The 27,375-nt window shown below is 40.8% G+C and overlaps 1 protein-coding gene across 3 annotated transcripts in view; it reads left to right on the top strand.

The window, feature by feature from the left end:
- Positions 1-6,627, top strand: part of RHOBTB1 (Rho related BTB domain containing 1) — a 97,748-nt gene extending 91,121 nt beyond the window's left edge. For all 3 annotated transcript variants that reach the window (XM_056795897.1, XM_056795904.1, XM_056795892.1), the window contains exons 8-10: positions 1,439-1,527; positions 3,020-3,125; positions 6,162-6,627. In XM_056795897.1, the coding sequence (XP_056651875.1) occupies positions 1,439-1,527; positions 3,020-3,125; positions 6,162-6,331 (365 nt within the window). In that variant the 3' untranslated portion in view covers positions 6,332-6,627. The remainder of the gene's footprint in view (positions 1-1,438; positions 1,528-3,019; positions 3,126-6,161) is intronic.
- Positions 6,628-27,375: the final 20,748 nt, after the last annotated feature.

The following is a 27,375-nucleotide window of genomic DNA, read 5'->3' as shown; positions in this document are numbered from 1 at the left end:
CGGCCCCAGCCCTCCTGGATCTTACAACAACTACAGGTCATTTTTCTTCCTTTCCTTCCTTTTTCTTTTTTTTTGACCAAAGTGGTGCCAAAGGTGGGATGAGAACTTGCGCTCTTTTCAGCCTTCTATGTTCCTTCCAGTAGAGAAGCATTGAAGGTTATTGAGCAGGAGTGGTTTAAAAAGATCTCTGCATAAAAGAGATACCTCTGCACCGTGAAGGTTGGATTGGAGGGAGAGAAGGGGAGGGGAGAGAAAGTGAGGAGATCTGCAGAGGAGAGAGAGTTTTTCTACAGCCCTGGGGTGAGGGAGGATGGAATTGATTAGGTCTAGAATTAATTGGCTGTGGAATATGAGGCAGAAAGGAAGGAATTTCCAGAAATATTATTGAAGAAAATAGGGCTTACATCTAGCCCAAAGTGACCGCTCATCTCAGCCTTCAAGCCACTACTAGGATATGCCATGAGAAGGACAGAACCTTGCATACAGTAGGTGCTTATAAGTGTCTATGGAATTGAACTAGCTCCATTCAAATGTAGCACCCAAAGAAAACATATTCCCAGTAAGCAGGATGGATAATGTGTTAGCTAAAGCTAGCGAAGGAGCCAGATCCAAAAAGGGACAAGAAGCATATGCCATTATTGCTCCTCAGAAGGGGTTGGGCATCCCTAGCGGATGCGGGTCACAGTCAAGCAAGTGGATTCAGAGCAGGCAAAGTCAAATTTGAAGCATCCTTAGAATGCTCAGGTTGTTGGCTATATGAACAAGTCTGCTTCTCGCCTGTGCCCTAGAGAAGTCAACCGAGGATCCACCCAATTCAGCTCACTTGGGAAGCACGTACCATGTTTTAGATGTTGAGGATACGATGACAAAAAATTAGAAGTAAAGAACTCTTGCCCTCAGGGAGTTTAGCTTCTTCTGAAGGTAAAAAATAATGTATGTGGACAATGATAGTATTTCTGGAGCACCTACTGTGTGCTGGGCAGTGTGCTCAGTGTTTTACAGTTATTATCTCATTCGATCCTCACCGCCACACCAGGAGATGGGTGCTATTATGAATCCTTTTCTTCTTTTTTTTTGGGGGGGAGGGGCTTTGCAGACTTAATTTTATTTTTATTTCCCAATTTTCTCTCATTTCACCCCTCGTCTCCCCATTGACAAGGCAAGAAACATGATACCCACATTATACATATGATTTATGATCCCCATTTTACAAATGAGGAAACTGAGGCAAAGGTGACTTGCCCAGGATCACCCAGCTCATAAGGGTCTGAGGCTCGATTCTCCTGGTGCAGCACAGTGCCTAATGGGCCACCTGGTGGTCAAATAGGTAACATGCTTTGCCAACCTTGAAAGCCCTGTCATGATGTTAAGGGGTTGATGTTCTTATTCTAGAGTGGTAAACAGTGCTCACCTCTTCCTGCCTCCTTTTCTCCCTCAGAGCAGCATACCGTGCAGGAGCTGACCAAAATGGCCGTGAGTGGGATTGGCATTGATGGAGAGGTGCTGTCCTACTTGGAGTTGGCCCAGGTTTGTCACTGTTGGCTTTGCCCATTTGCTGTGCCCTCTTCTGGGGGTCTCCATGCTCTCCCAATCAAGAAGTCCCCAAGGCTGGCCCAATGAATCGACAGCCCAGATCTGAGAATTTCAGTTTCTGCTGGCTTCTTGCCCTGCTGGATGTCATTCAACTTAACAACCCCCAAGAACCATTGGCCTGTGGCGCCATCTTCCTGAGCAGAAGGACTTGGTTTTTCCATTGAAGAGGAAGCCTGATTCCTCCTCCCTGGCCTGCAAGTCTCTGCTTAGACTCCTGGTGTCCTTTTTGCATCTTACTTCTGCAGTGAATGTTTTTTTTTTTTATCTGTATTTATTAATACTGATTCTGAGAAATCTGCATGGCCTGGACATAAGAAAGTCTTTAGATAGAGGTCAGGCTGATATCTTCCTATCTCTGGCCTTGACTAACAAGGCAGAGTTCAAGTTCCTTCTTCAGGGAACTAATTGGCCGCTATGTGACTCTGTAGATAAGAGTACCAGCCCTGGAGTCCGGAAATATCTGTGTTCAAATCTGATCTCAGACATTTACTAGTTGCGTGACCCTGGGCAAGTCACTTAACCCTGTTTGCCTCAGTTTCCTCATTTGTAAATTGAACTAGAGAAGAAAATGGCAAACTACTCCAGTATGTTTGCCAAGCAAACCCCCAACAGGGTCATGGAGAGTCAGACACAGGTGAAAACATTGAACTAACAATAACTGAAGAGTGCTGAATTTCTTAAAGACAAGGATTCCTGTATTTGCTTTTTTATTTGTATCACTAGCACTTAGCACATGGTGCTTCATAAATGCTTGTTGTGTGATGAGTATCGAACCCCCAGACACCATGCCCAGAAGAAACCTCTTCTACTAGACCCGCAGTAAGAATCCTCTTGGCACAGAGGATTGGGATGAGAAGATCCTAGAGGGACTGCTGGCCAGTCAACAACTGGCTTCAGTGGCCCCTCCTCCCCCTCCCCGCTTCTCAAAAATGAGGGGGTGGAATTCGTTCTTAAAGGTCCCTTCCTGGCCCAAGTCCATGATCTGGCCTTCCATCTGCCACCTCTCTGGATTTGCCCGGTCTCTTTCCCATACCTCGATTGTGTTTTCTTCTCACCTCTGGGAACCTTTAGGTCCCTGAAAGGCTCATCTCTGGTGAGCCTCTGGCAATGGGACCTTTCCTGTTTCCCTATTCTGATGGCACTGCCCGCCCCCCCCCCCACACACACAGACTTTGTTTTCATATTTTTTATTCATGCCTATGTATCTTCCCCTAAGAGGATGGAAGCTCTGTGGGGACAGGGGTTGTTTCTTTTCCTTTGTATCCTCAGAGCCAAGCATAATCATTGAAAGACTTGATGAATCGAGTTGAAAATTCCCATAAAAACAAGCCCTTTTCCCTGCTGATGTCTCCTCCCACTTCGCCCTTCTTTCCTTGTGCCCAAACTTAGGGACAGTGAGTGACCTTTCTTCCTCTCCCCTCTGCAGTTTCACAATGCCCATCAGTTGGCAGCGTGGTGCCTTCATTACATCTGCACCAACTACAACAGCGTTTGCGCCAAGTTTCGCAAGGAAATCAAAGCAAAATCTGCAGGTGAGAGACCCAGTTTTCCAAAGAATCCTTGACTCTTCAGTGGTGCCAGTGGTCCTCCATGTCCTTAGAAAGACAGCAGAGAAAATATAGGAAAATTGCTCTGGAGCTGGTTGATAATTCATCAAAATCACGATGCCCTTCCCTCACAGCTCCTTTCCTCATTCTTTCTCTCCATCCTTTTCTCCTCCTTTCCTCCCTCTCTCCCTTTCTTCATTTATTCATTCATTTATTCCTTCCTCCATCCTTCTTTCTTTCCCTTCCTCCCTTCCTTTCCTCCCTCTCTCCATTTCTTTGTTCATTCATTCATTTGTTCCTTCCTCCATCCTTCTTTCTTTCCCTTCCTCCCTCCCTTCCTTTCCTCCCTCTCTCCTTTTCTTTGTTCATTCATTCATTTGTTCCTTCCTCCATCCTTCTTTCTTTCCCTTCCTCCCTCCCTTCCTTTCCTCCCTCTCTCCATTTCTTCGTTCATTCATTCATTTGTTCCTTCCTCCATCCTTCTTTCTTTCCCTTCCTCCCTTCCTTTCCTCCCTCTCTCCATTTCTTCGTTCATTCATTCATTTGTTCCTTCCTCCATCCTTCTTTCTTTCCCTTCCTCCCTCCCTTCCTTTCCTCCCTCTCTCCATTTCTTCGTTCATTCATTCATTTGTTCCTTCCTCCATCCTTCTTTCTTTCCCTTCCTCCCTCCCTTCCTTTCCTCCCTCTCTCCTTTTCTTTGTTCATTCATTCATTTGTTCCTTCCTCCTTCCTTTCCTTCTCTTCCTCCCTCCTTTCCTTCCTCTCTCCCTCAATCTCCTCTTTCCTTTCTTCCTTTCCTTCCTTCTTCTCCTTTCTCCCTCTTTCTTCCCTTCCTCCCTTCTTTCTTCCCTCATGGTAGGAGGACATGATATTGGCCAGAAGCAGGATAAAAGGGGCCAAGCAAGTGGGAAATCCCATTCACTCTGGATGAGTCCCATGTACAATTCCTTGGCTGCTTCACTCAAATTGAGTTCAGCCAGGCAGCCCTTCTGTAGACCCTCAGTTCTCTTGGAGTCCTCTGTAAGTTTCTTCAGAGACTAGTTCTCTTTTAGACCAATGACTTGTCTAGACCAACTAGGACAAGAACAAAAGGAGCCCTTATATTCTCAGATCCACATACTTGATATAAACTGTACAATCAGTTACACGGTGGTTGTGAAAATGTGAGGGAACGCTCCCCTTAATTCTGGAACAATTTAATACAAATTGGAGTTTTCTAAATCACAACTTTATATATATATATTTGAAAAGGCAAGATGCACAAAGGTGCAAGAGTCTCCAGAACTCATGCAGACTTATGTAAGATGTGGTGTCATACTGAATAGTATGGTGGTGCTAAATAAAGTTCCAGGGATGCGTGCCTGGTGTGCAGAAAGACTCACTGATCTCTGGCAGCCCACAAGTGAGGAGCCTCTGCTCTAGAATCACACATAACATGTTCTAGAATCACAGACTGCCATTCATTTCCTAGATTCAAACAATCCAATTCTTTCTCTGTGCTTAGACTCTTAATACTCCAGACCCCCAGCCTACCTAGAATTTTTTTTTTTCAATTTGTGATCTCACTCATTTTCTAGACTCAAAATATGGCACTTTTTCCATACTCAGAGTATGGCTCTTCTATCTTCTACTCACTGCCCAATCCTTCTTCTATACTCTCAGACATTCTTTCTAGACCCACAATCTAGTATCTTCTCTAGCCCCACAACAGAATACTTTTTCTAGACCACCAAATGGTTTTTTTCTAGATTCATGGCCTGGTACTTTTTTCTCAACTCAAAGCCTCATATACTTTTGATTGTCTCTTGGCTTTGTGCTATTTCAAGTCTTACCCCCTTATGCTTTTTTCAAGACTCATAATCTTAACTTTTTTTCCCCCTCTAGACTCACACCCAATACAAGACTTTTTCCATACTTTTGATGGGGGGGGGGGTTCTAGATTCACTGGTGGGGGCTTTTCCTATAATCATAGCCTGCTGGTTTTGCTATATTTAACAACCTAATATTTTTAGCTTTGAGACTTTTCCTAGATTCAACCAAATACTTTTTTTCTGGACTCATAGCCCTAATCCTAATTCCAAGCTTAATCCTTCTTCTTGACTAATGGCCCAATACTTTTTCAGAACCCCACCCCAATACTTTTTTTCAGACTTTTAGCCTGAAGTTTTTCTCAATTTGCTGCCCAAGTCTTTTTCTAGACTTGGCATTATTTCTAGCCTCACACTCTTAGTATTTTTTTTCTACCCTCATGACCTAGCAATTTTTCTAGCATCATCACCCAAGACATCTTCTGGGCTCTTACCTGGATGCTCCTTTTTTTCCAGACTCTCTAGAATTCTTTTCTGGCCCCTGTAATCTAAAAACTAATATTTTATCAAGGTTCATGCCTTAATGCTCATGTAGCCAAGTGTTACCTTGCCTGGGCTCATGCCCTAATACTCTCTTTTTTCCCTTTCAACCATTACCTTCCATCGCAGAATTGATACTACTGAAAATTGGTTTCAAGGCTAGCTAGAAGTAGTCTTTCAGTAACCGAGGGTGATGATTGTCTTTGTGCGCTTTCATCTGTGATGTAGATGAGTGTGCACAAAGACACTTGTGCGTGAAGGAGATTTAAGTGGAATAGTCGATGCACAGAGACAGTCCCACTCTCTCTGCGTGGGAAGCCTGGGTCCAGTGGCACGAAAAGTCATTGCACCTGGAGACTTCCTCAGCTGCATTGGATGGCCGGGTTTCAAGGCAGAAGAGCAATAAGGGCTAGGCAATGGGGATTAAGTGACTTGCCCAGTTCCATAGCTAAGAAGTGTCTGAGGTCACATTTGAACCCAGGACCTCCCATCTCCAGATGTGGCTCCTCTATCTACTGCCCCCTAATGCACTTAATAGACTTAGACAGTAAACCCTTTGTTTAGACTCTTGACCTGACCCTCTTTCTGCACTCGTGCCCCAGCATCTTTTTAGACCTCTTTCTAAATTCATCCAGCTTTCTCCCTTCTCACTGCCTAATTCTCTCCCCCCCAGACAATCAGGAATACTTTGAGAGGCACCGCTGGCCACCCGTCTGGTACTTGAAGGAAGAAGATCATTACCAGCGTGTAAAGAAAGAGAGAGAGAAGGAAGACCTGGCCCTGAATAAGCACCATTCCAGACGGAAGTGGTGCTTTTGGCATTCTTCCACAATGGTAGCCTGAATAAGCAAGGAGAGAATCCTAGGAAAGACCCGCCCATTCCCCCCAACCAACAGCAACAGCCACAACACTACTGTAAAATTAGTCGTCATCGTCGTCGTCTTAGAGATGAGATGTAGGTCAGGTTTCAGCCACTGATTGGACTCTCCATCTGTGCATTTTAGAATCCAGAAATATTAAAAGCACAATCTCCCCAGAAATGAGCCTGGACGACTGACTCTGATGCTTAAATTGCATTCCTTCCACTAATATGTATATTTTTGGTTAGGGAGCGTAATAAACTTAGTCCATTATGACAATTGCTTTTTATACAGAAAATCCAGCATTCACATTTCAAATTCCAAATTGGAAAAAAAAAATATTTTTCTACGGTCTTGTGTACTTTGTCGAGACAAAAATACTATGTATTGCTTAATTTTACAGGCCACAAATTAACCACGAGGAGCCAGCCCCATAATTAGGTTGTCACTCTTGGCCCACAGACGGACACGAGCACTGAGGCATCATGACCTAATGAGACGGTTATTCCCACAGTTGGAAGTGAAGAGTCAGAATGCAATTCCCCAAACTGTGAGTTAGGGAGCGGTTAATCTTTGTCCTTCGAGCAACGTTGGTATAATTAACAAGTCAGCTCCAGGAGCGGGTATCTACAGTATTTGCCGTGTAAGTGGTAGTAATTATACGATTATGTGTGCCATGTAAAATATAGTGATAGCAAATATTCTGTTGTTGAAAGTGTCTAGATTCGAGAGGATAATCTTCATAATCATTAGAAGGGCTTATTAAATCCCAGCATTATCCAGAGCCCACTCACTGATGGACCTGAATACAAAGAAAGATAATTACGCTGTTAGTATTTGGGTGGCTGTCCTGGCTGACAGGGTGGGATATTCCTTGATCCTTGCAGAGTTTCTGCGTGTGGACCTTCTCTGTTGACTGGAACCCGAGGTAGGGGACGGGGTGAGTTCCTGACTCTTGACTCATTCGTGCGGTGTGCTCACATCTCATCCCCACCCTGCGCTGGGGTGCTCTGCAGTGCCCTTCCCCATGGATATCACTGTGGAACTCAGTTCCCCATTTTTTTTTCCCAAGAAGAATCCATTTGGCTGCACCTTAGCTGGCATTCTCTTCCAAAGGCTGAAAGGAAGCATCTTACAGGAGACTAGGAGCGCCGAAGGATGCTGAGAACTCCGTGGGCTTGGAACAGGTCCCTCTTGAGTTTTGCCGCTCGGAACTTTCCTCGGTGAAGTAGAAGGTCAGGAGCTGGAAAGCTTTCCCGCCAAGCCATCTCCCATTGGCATTTCCATAACTGAAAAATGACCAGCCCATATGATAGAGGATTCAAAGGACCCAGCTCCATACCCACCATGGCCCCGGGTAGAGTATGGTGGGGTTTCCCATTGGTCACTTGGTAGCCTAACTTGAAAAGGACTCTTTTTTTTTTCTTTCATCCTAGGGTTAGAAAAAGAGGCAATTGAACACAAACCCCAGTGCTGCAGATCAGGAAGAAATTTCCAGATGACAGCCATATGCATTTTTTAAAAATATATTCAGGTTAGAGATGGAATTTTCATTCCTGGCTGTAGTAGCACCCCAGGGCAATAGAAACTACTTAGCATTGAGTGACATCAGGGACCCAAGCTTGGAGGAGAGACTTCTTGAAAGAGAAGCAGAGGAGTATTTGGTACCCCCGACCCTGGAAGTTTTCACCGTCCCTTGATGAAGGAGGTCTGTAGGAAAAGGATGCCTGCCTGCATAAATCACCAATTGGTAGGTGGGATAGGGAAGAGGGGAGTAAGGATGAGAGGACAACATCCAAATGAGTCAAAAACTAAAATCTCTTCCATCCTGAAGAAGTGGTGTGTTGGGTTCTCAATGAAAATTGCTAGTCAGTTTTGTCCAATCAGAGCTCTTGTTCGAATGTAATCTTGCCAAAAACCATATTGGATGTATACTGGTGGCCCTGGGGGATATGCAATAATATTCACACGACTTTGTTATCAGCTGCTGAAACCAAGTGGCTGGTTCATTTGGTTAATGCTGGCTATGGCCTTCAACCTTGGTGGTTTTATTTTATGTTTTTTATTTCACAGAAAGCCAATAAAATTGTTTAGCTATAAAATACCGCCTCCAGCTGTTTGCTTTGTCAAGAAGAGCAGGCTTGTGACCATTGGAATAGGTCGCTGGATGTAGGGGACCAGGACCTGCATGAAGGCCCATCTCCCCTTGCAGGGAGGGACGTACGGTGGCAGCTCTTGGGATGGGATTCTGGCTGTCCAGCGGCTCTCTGCAAGAGAGTTATTTAGGCTTTGGGACCTGGACCTCAGAGGTCGTCCATTAAGTCAACAGAGATCCAGAGTTCAGAAGGACCCTTGATGCCATGTAGTACAATTCTCTTCACTTTACAGAAGAGAAATCAGAGGCCCAGTCTGAGAGGTCTAGTCGGTCCAAGGTCACCCAGGGAGTCAATGGCAAAGGCAGCCTATCAACGTCAATCGTTTGACTCCAAATACCATGTGGAATCAGGAAGACCTGAGTTCAGATCCAGCCTAGGACACGCATTAGCTGTGTGTCCCTGAACAAGGGACTCTTATCCTTAGTATCTTCATCTATAAAATGGGGATCCTAAGCGCACCTGTCTCACAGCTCTCAGGATCAGATGAAAGCATTTATTTCAGTGCTTTGGGATCTTCAAAATGCTATTATTAAAAAGAAACAGGACAGAATGGTAACTCCTATCCAAATTTATCAGGGAGGAAGCTGTGACTTACTTCTGACATACTTAAGGGGCCCCCAGTCAGCTCTCCCAGACTCTGTCTCCCCCTCCCTCTCTCTCTTTCTCTCTGGCTATCTCTTTGTCTCTGTGTGTCTCTCTTCCTTTCTCGGTCTCTGTCTGTGTGTCTCTCACCCAACACCCACATCTACTACACCCTCCCAACCCAGCCCACCAGAGTTATCCCCTAACACCACATACCCAGCGTCATACCTCCCTCCCCCCTCTTTGGCTTTGCACAAACTAGAATTCTCTTTCTCCTCACTTCTGCCTTCGGGAATTCTCATTTCCCTTTGAGGCTTAACTCAATGTCACCTTCTTCAAGAGGTCTTCCCAATGTCCCTAGCCCCACCTCCCCAAATTGCTCTCTGTGTTTTTTTAAACTCTTGCCTTCTCTCTTAGACTGGATACTACTAAGTATCAGGCAGAAGAGCAGCAAGGGTACACGGCTAGGAAGCGTCCAAGTTCAGATTTGAATCCAGGACCCCCGTCTCCAGGCCAGGCTCTCGATCCATTGAACCACTGGCCTCCCCGTGTATTTTTACATTTTTCTTCCCTGAACATGTTCCTTTCCTTGCCCCTGGAAGGTAAGGACAGTTTACCCCTGCACAGTTAGCATAGTGCCTGCAACATGCAAAGTGCATAACGAGTGCCTGTAATGAAGTCCAATTCCCCATCCTGCTGGCGTCCTGCCTTCCCCGAGTATTCTTGGGTATGCATTCCTCCTAAGAATTTCCCAGCATAGCTTGGATCCCCTCCATTCGAGCCCAGGGGCCAAACAAGGATGATTTCAATTTGCTTTGGGGTGGTTGGTTTTTTCCCCTCGGAGGAATTCAACACTCCTAAAAATCTGACTTCGAGCTATGCACTTGGCCTCATTTTCACTGTCTATGTGTGTGTATTTAAGTTCTAGCAAAGCTTAAAAAAAAAAACAAGGCAAGTCCCCACAGCTCAGGCCAATCCTCCAGGGGAGCTGACTGCAATGAGCCTCCTGTGCCTCTCATGGCTTCTCTATGTTCCAAAGTACTCAGTGAGGAGATTGTTCCATAATTCAATAACTGTCTTCTGGGGTGTACCAGCTCTGCTTCTGTATGTCGCCCACTAGAACTCTGGTGACCCGCCCCATCCAAAGGATTTGGGCTAAGAAAGGAGCTCTCAGGCGTAACAGTGGGACCGACCTCCCTTCCCAAAGAACTTTGCTGAAAGAAAGAAAAGCTGCTTTTCCTTTGAGCTGACTTGTAAAAGCACACAATGGGCCTAGGACACTCAGAAACTCTTCTGCCTTTCCTTCAGGCCATCTCGATTCCTGGTATTTTAGAACAGGACCGATGTGGGTGGCTCGTCAGAGACATATTTATAGGTGACTGTCTACAAAATATGGAAATGATTCAGGAGAGGATGACACTCAGGAGGATGCCAAGCAAGACTGTGGGTCATTCAGACAAAGGAAGCAGCCAAGGGTGCAAGGATGTGTTCAGTGAAGGAGGAGGTGGGGCAGCGACATGTCTACTCGGGCTCCAGATGACTTCTAAAGCTTTCTTTGTGCATTTTATACACCTATCTCATTGGAGTCAGTCAACAAGCATTCGTTCATGACAACAGTCCAATGAGGGGGAGTGTCTGTTCATATTATCCCCATTTTTTTAGATGAAGAAACTGAGACTTGAGGAATGAAGGAATGAAGGAATGAAGGAATGAAGGAATGAATGAATGACATAGTACAGAGGGTGCAAATGAAAAATAAGATGGCCCCTGCTATCAATGCACTTACATTCTCCTAGAGGAGACAGCATGGTCCCAGATGATGAACAATAAAATATATTCAGGTTATTTGGGGGCTGGGGTCAGAGCTTTAACAAGGGGAAAGAGGGAGTCAAGAAAGATAGGTAGGGATTGAGTCTGGAAGGAAGCTGGGAATTCCAATAGGCAGAAAGGAGAAGTCATGGGGAACAGCCTGTGAAAAGGGGCAAAGGTGCGGTAGAATTTCCTTAATGGGATACCTCAAGGAGCCCAGTTTAGGAAGAAAAAGAGAGTGATATAAGGCATAGAACCCAGCATTTCAAGTTGATTGAAGTCTTCAGTTTACTCTAAAATGGAGATGATACCTATAGCTCCTGGGTCCCAAGCTTGTCATAAGGATTGAATGATAAAATGTAGGTCAAGCACTTTTTAAACCTTACGCTGCTATCAAAACTTTGGGTGGCACAGACTGTTTTTGAGTCTTTATCTTCCATCTTAGAATCAATACTGGGTATTGGTTCCAAGGCAGAAGAGCAGTAAGGGCTAGGCAAGGGGGATTCAGTGACTTGCCCAGGGTCACACAGCTAGGAAGTGTCAGAGGCCAGATTTGAACCTAGGTCTCTAGGTCTGGCTCCTTATCTTTTGGGTCAGCTAGCTGCCCACTCCTCACCCCCCCTACACTAAGACTTTTGGGACACCTCATACAAAGGCCAGTTATCCACCTGCCCTCAAGCATGTATTAAGTATTTGCTATGGACCAGGAGCTGTTCTAGGTGCTGAAGATGCAAATGCAAAGAATGAAACTTTCCCTACTCTAAAGGAGTTATTGGTAAAACTGTTTCTCCATCATGTCTGACTACATCATTTCTACCTGGGGTTTCTACTAGATCGAAAGTTCTATGAGGTCAGGGATTGAGGCTTATCTAAAGTTAATGTCCCAATTCCCAACACCAAATATTCTGTATATCAGAAGGTGCTTGGTAAATATTGGATGGATGGACTGGAATAATGATGAACGAATGGACAGATGAATGGAGGGATGTGTCTATACACTCTGAAATACGTAGACCACGCCAGCCACAACCCCAGAATACGACTGTCCTTCCACAATGTCTTTCCAAAAATAAAGCTCTGGTCATTTTTTTAAACTCTTACCTTCTGTCTTAGAATTAATACTGTGTATCATCTCCAAGGCAGAAGAGCAAAGGATTAAGCAAGGGGGGGTTAAGTGACTTGTCCAGGGTCATATAGCTAGGAAGTGTCTGAGATCAGATTTGAATCCAGGACTTCCCATCTCCCGGCCTGGCTCTCAATCACTGAGCTACCAGCTGCCCCTGCTCTAGTTATCTTAAGAGAAAAAGACTTCTAAACATACCACCTCCAAAAAACTCTTCAGACAAAGGAGGCTGCTTTGAACTGAAGAATGCTTTCTCCTGGGAGGCAATATGTTTCCCAAAATGACTTGCAACAGGAGTCCTGTGAAAGGTACCATCAGTGGAATGTCTAATTAGAGAAAGAGCTGAGCTAATCTTGCGGGAAGAGCCCAGAAAAACAGAAAGGACCAAGGACAGCCCTTGTGTTAAACTGGTATTCATGAAATCTAAAAAACCCAGCAGAAAAGCCTCCAGTCTTTGGCAGATCCTCTAGGGATGCTCATGGAAACACATGGGGGTGTTAAATTCATAATTTAGAAACAGATTTTTTTTAAAAAGGAAAAATATGGATGAAATTCACAGTAGAAGAGAGGGTTGTAATTTTGGAGGAAACGAGATGGAATGATAGACTTGGAGTCAGGAAAAGCTGGGTTCAAATCCTACCTTTTCCATTAACTTGTTATGTGACCACAGGTAAAGAACCTCTCTAAGAACCCGATTGTTCCTTGGTTCTGGGATCTGAAACTGTTCCAGTCTCGGGAATTCATTTCACCCAACTCCTGGACTTTCTTCATCAGAACCACTGAACTGGTTGCTGAAAGAATTGAAGGGCCAAAGGTTAGTGATGGTGCACAGTGGAGAAAATACTGCTTCTGAATCAGAGGACTGGGTTCAAATCCCAAGTCTGCTACTTGCTAGCAGTGTGACCTTAGTCAAGCCCCTTCCCCATCCCATCAATTTCAATTCCCCTCTCAAAAAATGAGGGGATTGGACTAAATTACCTCTAAGGTCTTTCCTCACTCCAAGTCTACGAGCCTATGAACTCTTCTCTGTGGCTAATTGCACAGCCACCTTATTACTAATATTCTAGGGGTAACCCTTCCCCCAGGCTCACTCCTTCTGGTTTGGAAAGACTTTGAAGACTCGACTGAGAATAAGAAAGCTTTTCTATCCCACAGAGCCACTCACAGCTTTCCAGGAGAAAGTCAGAATTCTTCCTCCTGGGAATTCCTTTTTTTAGTTGTTTAGTTTATTTTTTTTATTTATTTTTAAAAGCTCAGATTGTCACTAAACAGTATTCTAGGGAAGGCTGCTAAGCCCTCTGATGGTGATCTTTGCTAAAATCTACCATCCCCAAATGCCACTCAGTCTCCTTGACTCTGTGACAAGGTGGCAAATGAAGGGCTTTGCATGGGTATGTCTTGAAATAAGAGACTTAGAATCAAGATGTCTCTTCAGCTCTCTGAAGATGGTGGGTCTGAGACAGGTTCCTGCTCAATCTGACTGAGCCCTTTGGAGATTCTTACTGACCCATTGGTTGCTAGATGGCACCGCAGATAGAGCACTAGGTCTGGAGTCAGGAAGACTTGAATTCCAATCTAGCTCAGACACTTGCTAGCTATGTAACCCTGGGCAAGTCACTTAACCTCTGTCTGCCTCAGTGACCTCAATTGTAAAATGGAGATAATAATAAGGACTACTTTGCAGAATCAAATGAGACAAGATTTTTGCCTGATACATAGTAGGTATTAAATAAACACTTGCTTGCTCCCTTCCTTCCTTGCTGAACCCTTAGGCCACCACTATTACATTCCAACTTAATCCAACAAGTATTTATTAAGCACTGTGCTTGGTTCTGGGGGTACGAATACCAAAATGAAATGGTCCCTCTCCTCATGGAGACTACTACTGGGTTCTCCTGGAACCTTACTGGAGATTAAACTGAAGGAAAACATAGAGGACGACAGAATCACAGATTTAAAAGTGGAAGAGACCATAGAGATGGGAGAGTCTAATCTCCCCTCTTTACAATTAGGGAAATGAAGGTCCAGAGAGATCAAAAGACTCTTCTTAAGTAAGTTAAGTAAGATGAGCTCTTTCAGTTTGCTTTCCTCCAATTCTGGTGCTCAATAAGCACTAATAATAGCTTACATTTTATTTTCTTAATTGATAAATTTTATTTAATTACTTTAGAATATTTTTCCATAGTTACATGATTCATGTACTTTCCCTCCCTTCCTCCCCCACCCCATAGCCGACACTCAATCCCACTGGGTTTTACATGTGTCACTGATCAAGACCTATTTCCATATTATTGATATTTGCACCAGGGTGATCATTTAGAGTCTTCATCCCTAACCATATCCCCATCAACCCATGTGATCCAGCAGTTGTTTTTCTTCTGTGAATAGCTTACATTTTATTTAGCTTTACAAAATGCTTTACAGATATCATGGCAGAACACTGGACTAAGAATAAGAAAGACATGAACTCATTACAATACAACGAGGTCAAAGGGCACATTCAGGAACTTCTTGTTTATAATTCCAAACTGCTTTCCAGAATGGTTGTACCCATTCACAGGTCCACCACCAGTGAGTGCATCAATGTGCCTATTTTCCCACAGCCTCTCCAACATCTGTCATTTTCAATTTTTGTCAACTTGTCCATCTGTTAGGTATGAAGTAGAATCTCATAATTACTTTCCTTTGAATTTCTCCAATTAATAGGGACTTGGAGTATTTTTCATATGGCTAGAGAGAGCCTCAATTTCTTCCCTTGAAGCCTATTCATATCCTTACAATATTTCTCAATTGGGAAATGGCTCTTGTTCTTATAAATTTGAATGAGTCCCCCATACAAAGTGTCCCAAAAGTCTTAGTACAATTTTAAGTTGTCCAAGCTTAATAATATATTAAACTGTTTCAGTGGATAGAAAGCCAAACCTGGAGAAGAGAGGTCTTGAGATCAAATCTGGCCTCAGACACTTCCTCGCTGTGTGATCCTGGGCAATTGCCTAGCTCATACCACTCTTCTGCCTTGGATACTTAGTACTGATACTAAGTCAGTAGGGAAAAGTTTTGGGGTTTTTTTTGTTAAATTGGATTTTAAAAATAATATATTAAAGATTAAACCTGGTCTTAACCTTTGAGGCTTCTTAGAAAGTTGCTTCAACTATCTTCCCAAGTTAATTATTTTTTCCTTAGTTTTATTGGATTTGTTTGTACAAATGCTTTTAAATTTTGTCATTAAAAATGATCCATTTTTCTATCTTCTTTATTTCACATGAACTTTTCTTTTATCTGTTAACTAATAGATTATTTTTCCACTGTTTCTCTAATGTGTTTATAATTTATGCTTCTAGGATCCTTCCTGACCCCCTTTAGTGGAGGTATTCCCTCTGCCCACATATATCCCACATTTGGCCTCAGATACTTAGCAGCTGTGAAACCTCAGCTTCCTGATCTGTAAAATAATGAGGCTAGATTCAGTGGTCTCTAGAGTCCCTTCTGGATATAAATTTAAAATTTTCATTGATCCTCATAAAATCCCTGAGAGGTGTGAGCTACTCTTAGTCCCTTTTTACAAAGGGGTAAACAGAGAATGACTTGACCAGAGTCACATAGCTAATAAATGTCTGAGACAGAATCTGAACCTGGTTCTTCATGATTCCAAGTATAGCTTGCTCTTCATTTTGGAAGCCATGGTGGGACCAGGGTTGATTGTTTGGAGAGATGGTGATGTTATTGATTATAGCCTTCCTTTATTAATTCATCTTAGCCCCGTATTGAGATAGTAAAATGAAAAGTAATTATTCTATTCTTTATTGGGTCAAAATAACCTGAATTCTTACTTCTAGATCTGCAAAGCTCAGCTTACACAAACACACACACACACACACACACACACACACACACACACACCAGCACTTAGTCCTGAAACATAGTAAAATGCTTAATAAATATTTGTTGATTTGACACTGAAATTCCCTCATAATGCATATGTAATATGTATATATTATACTGACCTATCTGTCTACATGATTTTTCCCTCAATAGAATGTAAGTTCCTTGAGGGCAGAGATTGTTTTGTCTTTTTCTTTGTATCTCACTCCCTAGGCTGATGATAACAGACACATCCTAAGCAATTAATAAACCCTTGGTAAATGGAACACTAATTTCTCCCTTTACACACTACCTGCTACACTTTCTGTACATTCTGACTTTTGACAATATTCTTTTTAACATTTTAAATCAAGGGTTTTCTGTTTGTCTCTTCTTCTTCCATGTAACTAATCCTCATCTCCCTTTTAAGGTTGTGAGCCCAAGTGAATTCTATCAAACACTTAAAGAACAACTAATCCCACTACGACACAAACTATTTGACAAAATAAACAAAGAAAGAGTTTTACCAAATTCTTTTTATGACACAAATATGGTACTATTCCAAAGCCAGGCAGAACAAAGACAGAAAGAAAACTACAGATCAACCTCCTTAATGAACAGAGATGTAAAAATCTTAAATAAAATACTAGCAAAGAGACTACAGCAAGTTATCACAAGGGTTATCCATTATGAGCAGGTGGGATTTATACCACCTGAAAAGATGGTTCAATATCAGGAAAACCATCCACATAATTGACCATATCAACAAGCAAACCAACAAAAATCACATGATTATCTCAATAGATGCAGAAAAAGCCTTTGATAAAATACAACACCCATTCCTATTAAAACACTAGAAAGCATAGGAATAGAAGGGCCTTTCCTAAAAATAATAAACAGTATTTATCTAAAACCATCAGCAAGCATCATTCTCAATGGAGATAAATTAGAAGCCTTCCTAATAAGATCAGGAGTGAAGCAAGAATGCCCATTATCACCTCTATTATTTAATGCTGTTTTAGAAATGCTACTGGTAGCAAATAAAGAAAAAGAAATTGAAGGGATTAAAGTAGGCAATGAGGAAACTAAACTATCACTCTTTGCAGATGATATGATGGTCTACTTAGAGAATCCTAGAAAATCAACTAAAAAGCTAGTAGAAATAATTAATAATTTTAGCAAAGTTGCAGGATACAAAATAAACCGACATAAATCCTCAGCATTTATATGTATATATTTATATGTATATATATATATATATATATATATTCCAACACAACTCTGCAGCAAGAGTTAGAAAGAGAAACTGCATTTGAATCACTCTAAACAATATAAAATATTTGGGAATCTATCTGTCAAAACAAACTCAGGAATTATATGAATACACAACTATAAAATACTTTTCACACAAATAAAATTATATCTAAACAATTGGGAAGACATTAATTGCTCATTTTTAGGATAAGCTAATATAATAAAAAGGCCAGTCTTACCTAAACTAATTTACTTATTCAGTATCATACTATCAAACTACCAAAAATAATTTATAGAATTAGAAAAAAATTATAACAAAGTTCATCTGGAAGAACAAAAGATCAAGAATATCAAGGGAACTAATAAAAAAAATTGAAGGATAGGGACCTAGAAGTACCAGATCTTAAACTGTGCTACAAAGCAGTCATCATCAAAACAATGTGATACTGGCTAAGAGACAGAAGGCTGAATCAATGGAATGAACTTGGGGTAAGTGACCTCAGCAAGACAGTCTATAATAAACCCAAAGATCCCAGCTTTGGGGACAAAAATTCATTATTTGACCAAAACTGCTGGGAAAATTGAAAAACAATATGGGGAAAATTAGGTTTGGATCAAAATCTTACACTCTATGCCAACATAAATTCAAAAATGGTAAGTGACTTAAATATAAAGAGGGAATTCATAACTAAAAACATGGAATAGTATACCTGTCATATCTATCGTAAAGGAAGGAATTTAAGGTTGAGAGCCAAGAAGGGTATCTAAAGTGTCAACTAGGTAGGACCAGACAGATGCTCAGGGAATGCTTTTCAAAATACCCTAGGAAGGGAGCAGAGATTTAGCAGGGCTTGTCTCTTTGAATTTGTGTTTAACCTGTGGAGTGAAGTCAGCAAAGCTTTGAGTTTTTGCCATGCTGAGGGAGCATGGCCAGATGGAGGAAGGAGGTTTCAGAGGAACTATGTTCTTGGAGGTGTGGAAGAAGGATGTGAAATATCTAATGAGAACTTGTAAGCATATGGACATTCAGGGAAATTTCTAGTTCAGTAAAGATGTGTCATGTTTTCAGGAACCATGATTCCTTCAGCGTGGGTATTCACTCTACCAACACAGACCCCAGTCAATGCACAACTGAGTTGATGGGTTTCGAGAGGTTCTAGGGCCAAATATTTGGTCGTCCACTGGGCAACTATATGATGTATAGGTGACCCAGTTCTGATGACTATCACTAGGTCCATACTGGAAGCCTTTTTAGCTTACTAAGACTTGATGAGACCTTATATTCCACTGAGCTAGCCATGAAGAACTCGGGGTCACCATCACACTATGATGAGCTTTCAAAGTCTAAAAGAAAAAAAGAGCATGCAAATTCATAAGAAATGGTTTCTATGTGTAGAAGGCATTCGATTCAACTCAAAAGCTTTGTGTCAGGCTCTATGGTAGATTATGGGAATACTAAGTCACAGGCAAAATAACTACTGTCCTCAAAGGGCTTACATTCTATTAAGACTCAGTCCAATTGCCATCTTCTACAAAAAGCCTTTCCTGGACCCCATCAACTGCTAGTGCTTTCCCCTCTAAGGTGGTCTGGTATTTACTCTCTTACATATCTTGTATATTCCTATTGAGAGAAATGCTGTATCTTCTATTAGAATATCAGCCCCCAGAGGGCAAGGACTGTTGCACATAGCATAGTGCCTGGCACAAAGGAAGTATTTAATAAATGCTAATTGTTTGAGTAATGCATGAGTAGAAGAGATGTAAAGGGAAGAATTTAGGGGAGATTCTAGAAATAAAATTAGTACAACATGGCAATTGATTGGATTAGGGAGGAGTGAAGGAGAACAAGGAGGAAATGATGAAATGGAATTGTTTTTTAAATAATTAGAAGACAATGAGTAGCAACATATCAAAATTTATGGGATACAGACAAAGGGGTACTTAGCAAGGAATTTATATCACTAAATACATAAGTAAAATAAAGAAAAAGGAGATCAGAGAATTGGGAATGCAACTAAAAAATTTAAAATCCCAATTAAAAACTAAATTGGAAATTCTAAAAATCAAAGGAGAAATTAGAAAAATTGAAGGTAAAAGAACTAGTTAGCTAATAAATAAGAATTGGTTTTATCAAAAACAAAGAAACTAAAATTTGGCTAATTTGGTTTAGAAAAGGAAAGATCAAATTACCAATATCAAAAAGGAAAAGGGGAAAAATGAAAAGGGAATATTCATCAATAAAGAGGAAATTAAAGCAATCGTTAGGATCTATTTTGCATAAGTATATACCACTAAATCTGGCAATCTAAGTGAAATAAATGGATATTTACAAAAATATAAATAGTCCAGATTAACAAAAAAGGAACTAGAATATTCAACCCTGTCTCAGAAAAGGAAATTGAACAAGCCATCAATGAACTCCCAAAGAAAAAATCCCCAAGGCCAGATGGATTTACAAGAGAATTCTAACATTTAAAGAACAACTAATCCCAATACTATGTAAACTATTTGTAAAAATAAGCAAAAAAACAAATTTCTTTTATGATGCAAATATGGTGCTAATATCTAAGCCAGGAAAAGCAAAAACAGAGAGAAAAGTATAGGCCAATTTCCTTAATGAACATAGATACAAAAATTGTAAATAAAATGCTAGTGAAGAGACTACAGCATGTAAAGATTAAAATTTAGGGGAGACTGAGGCAGATAGAAATTAGTTTCTCTCTGCAAGGAGTATTATATTTTTTAGAGGTTTATTGAAGATTAAGGATTAAAGAAAATACAGGATAAGAAACATGTGCCTAGGCCAGAGAGGCCTAGACAAGATAATCTCACATCATGGAAGAGAAGCCTCTGCTCCAAAATGGAAGTCCAAAAGAGAGCTCAAAAACCTTTGCAATCAGGTTAAATATCTTCTCGATCTCGGCCCACGTGAGAATTCAAAGCATTCTGGGGAAGTGGAGCAAGGACTTCTGGGGATTGAAGTCCAGAGTTCGAATCTATTTTTTACAAGCAATATATCACAAGGATTTTTCAATATGACCAGGTGGGATTTATACCAGGAATACAGGACTAGTTTAATACTAGGAAAACTATCCACATAATTGATCATATCAATAACAAAACTAATATAAATCACAATTATCTCAATAGATGCAGAAAAAGTCTTCAACAAAATGCATTACCCATTCCTATTAAAAACACTAGAAAGTATAGGAATAGAAGGGCCTTTCCTCACAATAATAAACAGTATTTATTTAAAACCATCAGCAGGTATCATCTGCAATGGGGATAAGTTAGAAGCCTTCCCAATAATATCAAGGTGAAGCAAGGATGTCCATTATCACCACTATTACTTAATATTGTACTAAAAATGCTAGCTTTGTAAATAAGAAAGGAAAAAGAAATTGAACAAATTAAAGTAGGCAATGAGGAAATTAAACTATCACTCTTTGCTGATGAAATGATGATATACTTAGACAATCCTAGAGAATCAACTAAAAATTTAGCTGAAATAATTAATAACTTTAGCAAAGATGCAGGATACAAAATAAAGCCACGCAAATCATTAGCATTTCTATATATTACCAGCAAAGCCCAGCAGTAAGAGATAGAAAACAATTCCATTTAAAATAACTTTTAGAGAATATAAAATACCTGGGAATCTACTTGCTAAAACAGACACAGGAATTATATGAACACAATTACAAAACATTTTTCATGCAAATAAAGTTAGATATAAACAACTGGAAAAATATTAATTGTTTATGGATAGGTCAAACTAAAATAATAAAATGACAATTCTACCTAAATCAATTTATTTACTAGACAAAATACCAAAAATTATTTTATAGAACTAGAAAAAATAAAAACAAAATTCATCTGAAAGAACAAACGGTCAAGAATATTTAGGGAACTAATGGAAAAAAATGTGAAGAAAGTTGACCTAGCTGAACCAGATCTCAAACTGTACTTACTATAAAACTGTAATCATCCAAGCAGTCTGATACTGGCTAAGAAACAGAATGGTGGCTCAATACAATAGATTAGGTATACAATATACAAGGGTAAATGATTTGAGCAACCTAGAGTTTGATTAAACACAAAGATCCCAGCTTTCAGAATAAGAACTCACTCTTTGACAAAAACTGCTGAGAAAATTGGAAAACAATATGGCAGAAACTAGTTATAGACCAATATCTCACACCCTATAAGGTCAAAATGGATATATGATTTATATATAAAGGGTGGTACCATAAGCAAATTGGAGGAACATAGAAGTTTCCTATCAGAAAGAAGGGAAGAATTTATGACCAGGCAAGAGATAGAAAACATTATGAAATGTAAAATGAATAATTTTAATTATATGATAGAGTTTTTGTACAAATAAAACCAATGTAACCAAGATTGGAAGGGAAACAATGAACTGGGAAGAAAATTTGTAACATATTTCTCTGATAAGAGCTTTATTTCTCAAATATATATATATATATATATATATAGAGAGAGAGAGAGAGAGAATTGAATCAAATTTATAAGCACCCCAAATCATTCCCCAGTTGACAAATGGTCAAAGGAGATAAAAATCAGTTTTCAGATGAAGAAATCAGAGCTCTCATTTATCATATGAAAAAATGTTCTAAATCACCCTTGATTAGAGAAATGTAAATTAAAGCAACCCTGAGGTACCACCTCAAACCTATCATATTGGCCAATATGACAGTAAGTAAAAGTGATCAATATTGAAGGGGATGTGGAAAAATTGGAACACTAATGCATTGTTGGTGGAGTTGTGAATTGATCCAACCATTCTGGAGGGCAATTTGGAACTCTACCCAAAGGACTATAGAACTGTGCATACCCTTTGAACCTGTAATACCACTAATAGGTTTGTAACCAAAAGAGATTTTAAAAAAAGGAAAAGACCTACTTGTTCAAAAAACATTTATAGCAGCTCTTGTTGTGGTGGCAAAGAATAGGGAACTGAAGGGCTGTTCATTCTTTGGGGAATGGCCAAAGAAATTGTGGTATATCATGGTAATGGAATACTACTGTCTTATAAGAAATGATGAGCAAGATGATTTCAGAAAAAGCTGAAAACCCAGTGGATTTGCACATTGGCAATGGGGAGGGGTATGAGGGGAGGGAAAGAACATTAATCTTGTAACCATGGGGAAATATTCTAAATTAATTAATCTAATAAAAATTTTCAAATTAAAAATATAAAAAGCTGGGAAGACCTACATGAACTGATGCAGAGTGAAAAAAGCAGAACCAGAAGAACTTTGTACATGTAACAGCAATCAATTCTGAAGGAATTATGATGATACTTCTAGAGAAAGAACTTTTGAAGCTGGATGTAGATCAAACCATGTGGTTTTTGACATTGATTTATTTGTGTTTCTCTTTTGTAGTTCTAGTTTTATGACTATATTCTGCCAATGATCAATAGGGAAGTTTTTCTGTGATTATACATGTACAATACAGATCAAATTGTTTTCCAACTCCAAGAGGGGGAAGTTAAGGGAGGGAGAGAGATGATTTGGATCTTGTAATTTTAGAAAACATGTCAAAATTGTTATTATATGTAATTGGGAAAGAAAAATATTTTTAAACAAAATAATTAATACCAAGGAGAAAATGATGAAGACAAAGAGCTGGAGTCAGAGGATCTATTTTTGAGACTTGCTATCTTTTTAACCTTAGGAAAGTCTTTTGCTCTTTGTGACCCTCAGTTTCCTTACTTGTAAAATCAGGGAGTTGGACAAAATAACCTTCAAAGTCCCTTTTAGTTCTAAAGATATACTTGGATCTCTAAAATGCAAATCTTTAATTTCCACTATCCTCAGTCAGTTCCAATGGGCAACAGTCTAAGCAGGGAGAGAGATTCCAAAATCCCCTTATCTGACTGTGACCTCCAATCCCTTGACCCCTCAGTTCATCACTCACTCCCTCGTCACTCCCTTATTCCTTGGTGAACCAGTTGAATTCTACAGTGCCCTTTTCTCTTGAGTTTCTACTCCCCTCATCATATAACTGATTGTGCTCTGGCAAGCCTCAGCCTTGCTTCACTCTTGCCATTCACCACCACTCTAGTGCTGGCCTTCATCACCTCACACCTGGACTACTGGAATACCTGCTGCTGGATCCACCTGTCTCAAGTCTCTCTACATTTCAATCCATCCTCCATTCAGCCACTAATATGGTCTTTTTTTTTTTAAACCGTTACCTTCCATCTTAGAATCAATACTGTGCCTCAGACACTTCCCAGCTGTGTGACCCTGGGCAAGTCACTTGACCTCCATTGCCTAGCCCTTACCACTCTTCTGCCTTGGAGCCAATACACATTATCGACTCCAAGACGGAGGGTGAGAGTTTAAAAAAAAAAGAATCAATACTGTGTATTGGTTCCAAGGCAGAAGAGCAGTAAGGGCTAGGCAATTGGGGTTAAGTGACTTACCCAAGGTCACCCAGATGGGCAGTGTCTGAGGCCAGATTTGAACCCAGAACCTCCCATCTTTAAGTCTGACTCTCAATCCACTGAGCTACCCAGCTGCCCCAACTAATGTGGTCTTTTTAAAACACAGGTCTAACGATGTCATCTCCCCACTCAATAAACTTCAGTGCCTCCCTATGACTGAGGATCAATATAAATACTGTTTGGCATTCAAAGCCCTTAATACACTGGCCCTTTCTTACCTTTCCAGTCTTCTTACATCTTATATCCCACCATATTCTTTTCCATTCAGTGACACTGGACTACTCTCTGCTGTTTCATGAACAAAACACTGCATTTCTGCTCCAGGCATTTTCTGTCTGTCCCCCACAGAAGGCTCTTCTTCCTCAACTTCACCTACTGGCCTCCTTGGTTTCCTTCAAGGGCAGCCCCACATTTCATCTTCTTCAGGTAGCCTTTCCCGACCCCTCTTAATTCTAGTGCCTTCCTCTGGTCATTATTGCCTATTAACACTGTATACAACTTGTTTGTATGTATTGGTTTGCTTATTGACTCCCAAGTTAGATTGTGACCTCCCAGGGACTCTGTCTCTTTGTATCCCCAATGCTTAGCACAGTGCCAGGGCACATAGTAGGCACTTGATAGATGGTTAGTAATTAGTATTGAGTTGGATCCTGATTTGGACTGGGAGAAGGCTCACTGTAGATGTCCTAAATTCAGTTTAATTCTATTCCACCAGTGCCTGGCCAGCACCCTATTCTCTTACTCCAACTGGGTGCCATCTCTAGCTCCATTGACTGTTGCCAGGCTTCTCTTAGCCGCTGGCTCCTTTTGTGGCATGGCCGTCTTCTTTGCATTTTAATTCCTGGCTAAAGTTTAACAAAGTTATTCTGGTACACCAGGACAGCTGTCTGCAATGGGCTGGGGCAGGAGAGCAGATCCAGACCTAGCAGACCACTAGACTCAATGGTCTGTAGACTCACGAGATGTCTGCGCTAGGGAAGCAGAAGGGAGGGCAGGTCCGGGACTTCTCCTACATCCTTCTTCCCCATCAACTGAACGAACATCTGTCTGCTCGGTGGACTGGGACACACAGCTTGATGCCATCTAAAAGATTTGGACTTGGAGTCAAGAGACTTAAGTTCAAATCTGGTCTGAAACACTAGTTATTTAATCATAAGAAAATAATCTAATCTCCCAAGCCTCAGGTTTCTTGCCTATGAAATGGGGTTAATGGTGTTGGCATAAGCCCAAGTCACAGATTAGGGCAGCTAGGTAGCACAGTGGATAAAATGCCAAATCTGGAGTTAGGAAGATATCTTTCTGAATTCAAATCCAGCCTCAGACCCTTGCTAGCTAGGTGGCCCTGGGCAAGTCCCTTAACCCTGTGTGCCTCAGTTTCCTCATCTTTAAAATGAGCTGGAGAAGAAAATGGTGAACCACTCCAGTATCTTAGCTGTGGGATACTGAAAGTCACTTAAACCTATTTGCCTTAGTTTCCTCATCTGTAAAATGAGCTGGAAAAGAAATGGCAAACTACTCCAGGATCTTTACCAAGAAAACCCCATGAGTAGCTGGACACAACCAAAAAATGACTTCACAGCAACATTCACAGGGTTCTTTTGAGGAGCCATTTTCAGAGGATTTTACTACTGAGCTAGAAGGACCTTTCGAGATTATCTAATCAAAATCCTTCATCTTATAGAAGAGAAAATGGAGGCTTCAAGTGGATCACAGATAATAGCAAGAGCTGAAGAGGACCAATGGATGGCCTAAAGGTTCTGTCATCCACATGGCCTTGTTGGTCAATAATTTCCATCCTTCCATTGTCTTTGGCCTAGATGATAAAGCACTCAAGCAGGGCCCTGCCTCTTCCCTCACTCTTGAGGGGAATCTTCATTATTTATGAAGTTTTCCAATTTCTGTAATGCTCAGCTTTTTGGCCAGAGGGACCAAACTGATTTGGCTAAGTGTTTTGTGGCCTCATGTGTGACATGATATTTCCATTTCCTCTCCTCCCAACACTGGATCCTCACTGCTCAAGTAGGTCACACTCCACTGAGCGTTATCTTTCTGGACCACAGTCCTCTGATGACCATGGGGCTCCCTTTTCAGCAACCCAGATTGGGGCCCCCAAAGGAGCTAGTTGAAGACAGCTTCCTGAAATGCCCAATGACCAACTGGAAACTTGCTTTCAGGCTAGGCATCTCTTATGGGAAAGGCTCTGCCAATCTCCCAAACTGCTTCGCACTGCAAAAATTAAAATTAATATACAATAATTCCAAATATTATATTTTGTAAGATGTATTAATAATCACTAGAAGTCAAGAATGAAAAGGTAATTATCTAACAAAATAAAACCACCTGGCCAAGCTAATCTACCTGCTCAAAAAGCTTGCCACCAGGAAGGAAAGAGGAAGAAAGGCAGAAAAAGGGAGAATGTATATTCTGCCTAAATGAGTACCTAATGACAGGTGGAAAGTGGAATGCTGGGTAATGTATTTCAAGGGTTCAAGACTTCTAATTATGAATCCCTCCTATGATCATTTGGGAAACCAGTCTCCCCAAGGGATCATTTTAAACATAATCAACTTAAAACTCTAAAGATTTTTAACTAAAAGTATATACAATATTGCAATTTCTAAAGGGAAATTACAATAATTTGGGGATAAAGGGAAATAAAAGAGAAGAACAAAACCAATGATTGCCACATTTGACAAAAATGTAAAGGTTAAAATATTAAAAGTTGGGTTAAATTTATAAGAAATGTGGTCACTGAAATTAATCACTCAAGTCAGAATGACTTTTATGGTAGTTTATTTACAAAATAGAAACATTGAAAGTAAGGGGAAAGGAAGAATTTATATCCTGCCTACATCAGTATATAATTATAGGAGGAGAGTGGGGTGCTGGGTAGTATAGTTCAAGGGTTCAAGATTTCTAATTACACAACATAGCCCTGCCACCCCCACATCCATGGAGAGGCCATTTACTCCATCCTGCTGCCTCAAAGCAACCAAATTAAACTCATGTTAAGGATCTAAGGACACTTCTAGAAGTAATCATAATCCACTGTGCCCCAACTATCTCAACACCAGATATGAGCAGCTAAAAGAATTATACGATTAATAGTTAACTGGAACAATGGACACTACCTAGCTGTATGACCCTGGACAAGTCACTGAACCTCTCTACCTTAGTTTTCTTATCTATAAAATAGGAATAATAATAGCAACAACCTTCTGATTCTTGGTCTATTATCTTATGATCTAATTGTTTCTTTTTGTATCCCCAACACTTAGCACAGTACCTGGCACGTAGTGGGGGCTCACTAAATGTGTGTTGATAGATTGAGTAGGAAAAGACTCTCTAAATTCATCTACCTTTTTAAGAATTTTTTTTTTTAATTCTACTTACAGGCTGCTCACACTTACCTGCTCTTGTTCCTTTACGGTGCTCTCAGGGCCATGTTTCCTGGAGCCACATCTGGTTATAAGGGAAAGGAGGATAGAGATCAAAACTTGAATAGGACCAAGAAGCCAAAACATTCCTGGAGGGCTGGTGCTGAGTCTGGCCCAGAGCTAAGTCTAGTCCAACTAGTAATCAGATAATAGGATTCTGAAGCCAACCATCCTCTTCCACTACGTGGCTCTTTTCTCCTTCTAAGGGGTGTCTGGATTGACTGAAATCTTTTGCTTTCTGACTTGAGAACTCATTAATACATAAGGTAGGGCCTCGAAGTGGATCTTCCAAGAGGCTGGTAACAGACAACTATGCTTATGAGGAGA

This window comes from Monodelphis domestica, chromosome 1 (genome assembly GCF_027887165.1).
Source record: "Monodelphis domestica isolate mMonDom1 chromosome 1, mMonDom1.pri, whole genome shotgun sequence".
In the NCBI taxonomy this organism is placed as follows: Eukaryota; Metazoa; Chordata; class Mammalia; order Didelphimorphia; family Didelphidae; genus Monodelphis; species Monodelphis domestica.
This window is presented reverse-complemented; position numbering and strand designations above follow the sequence as displayed.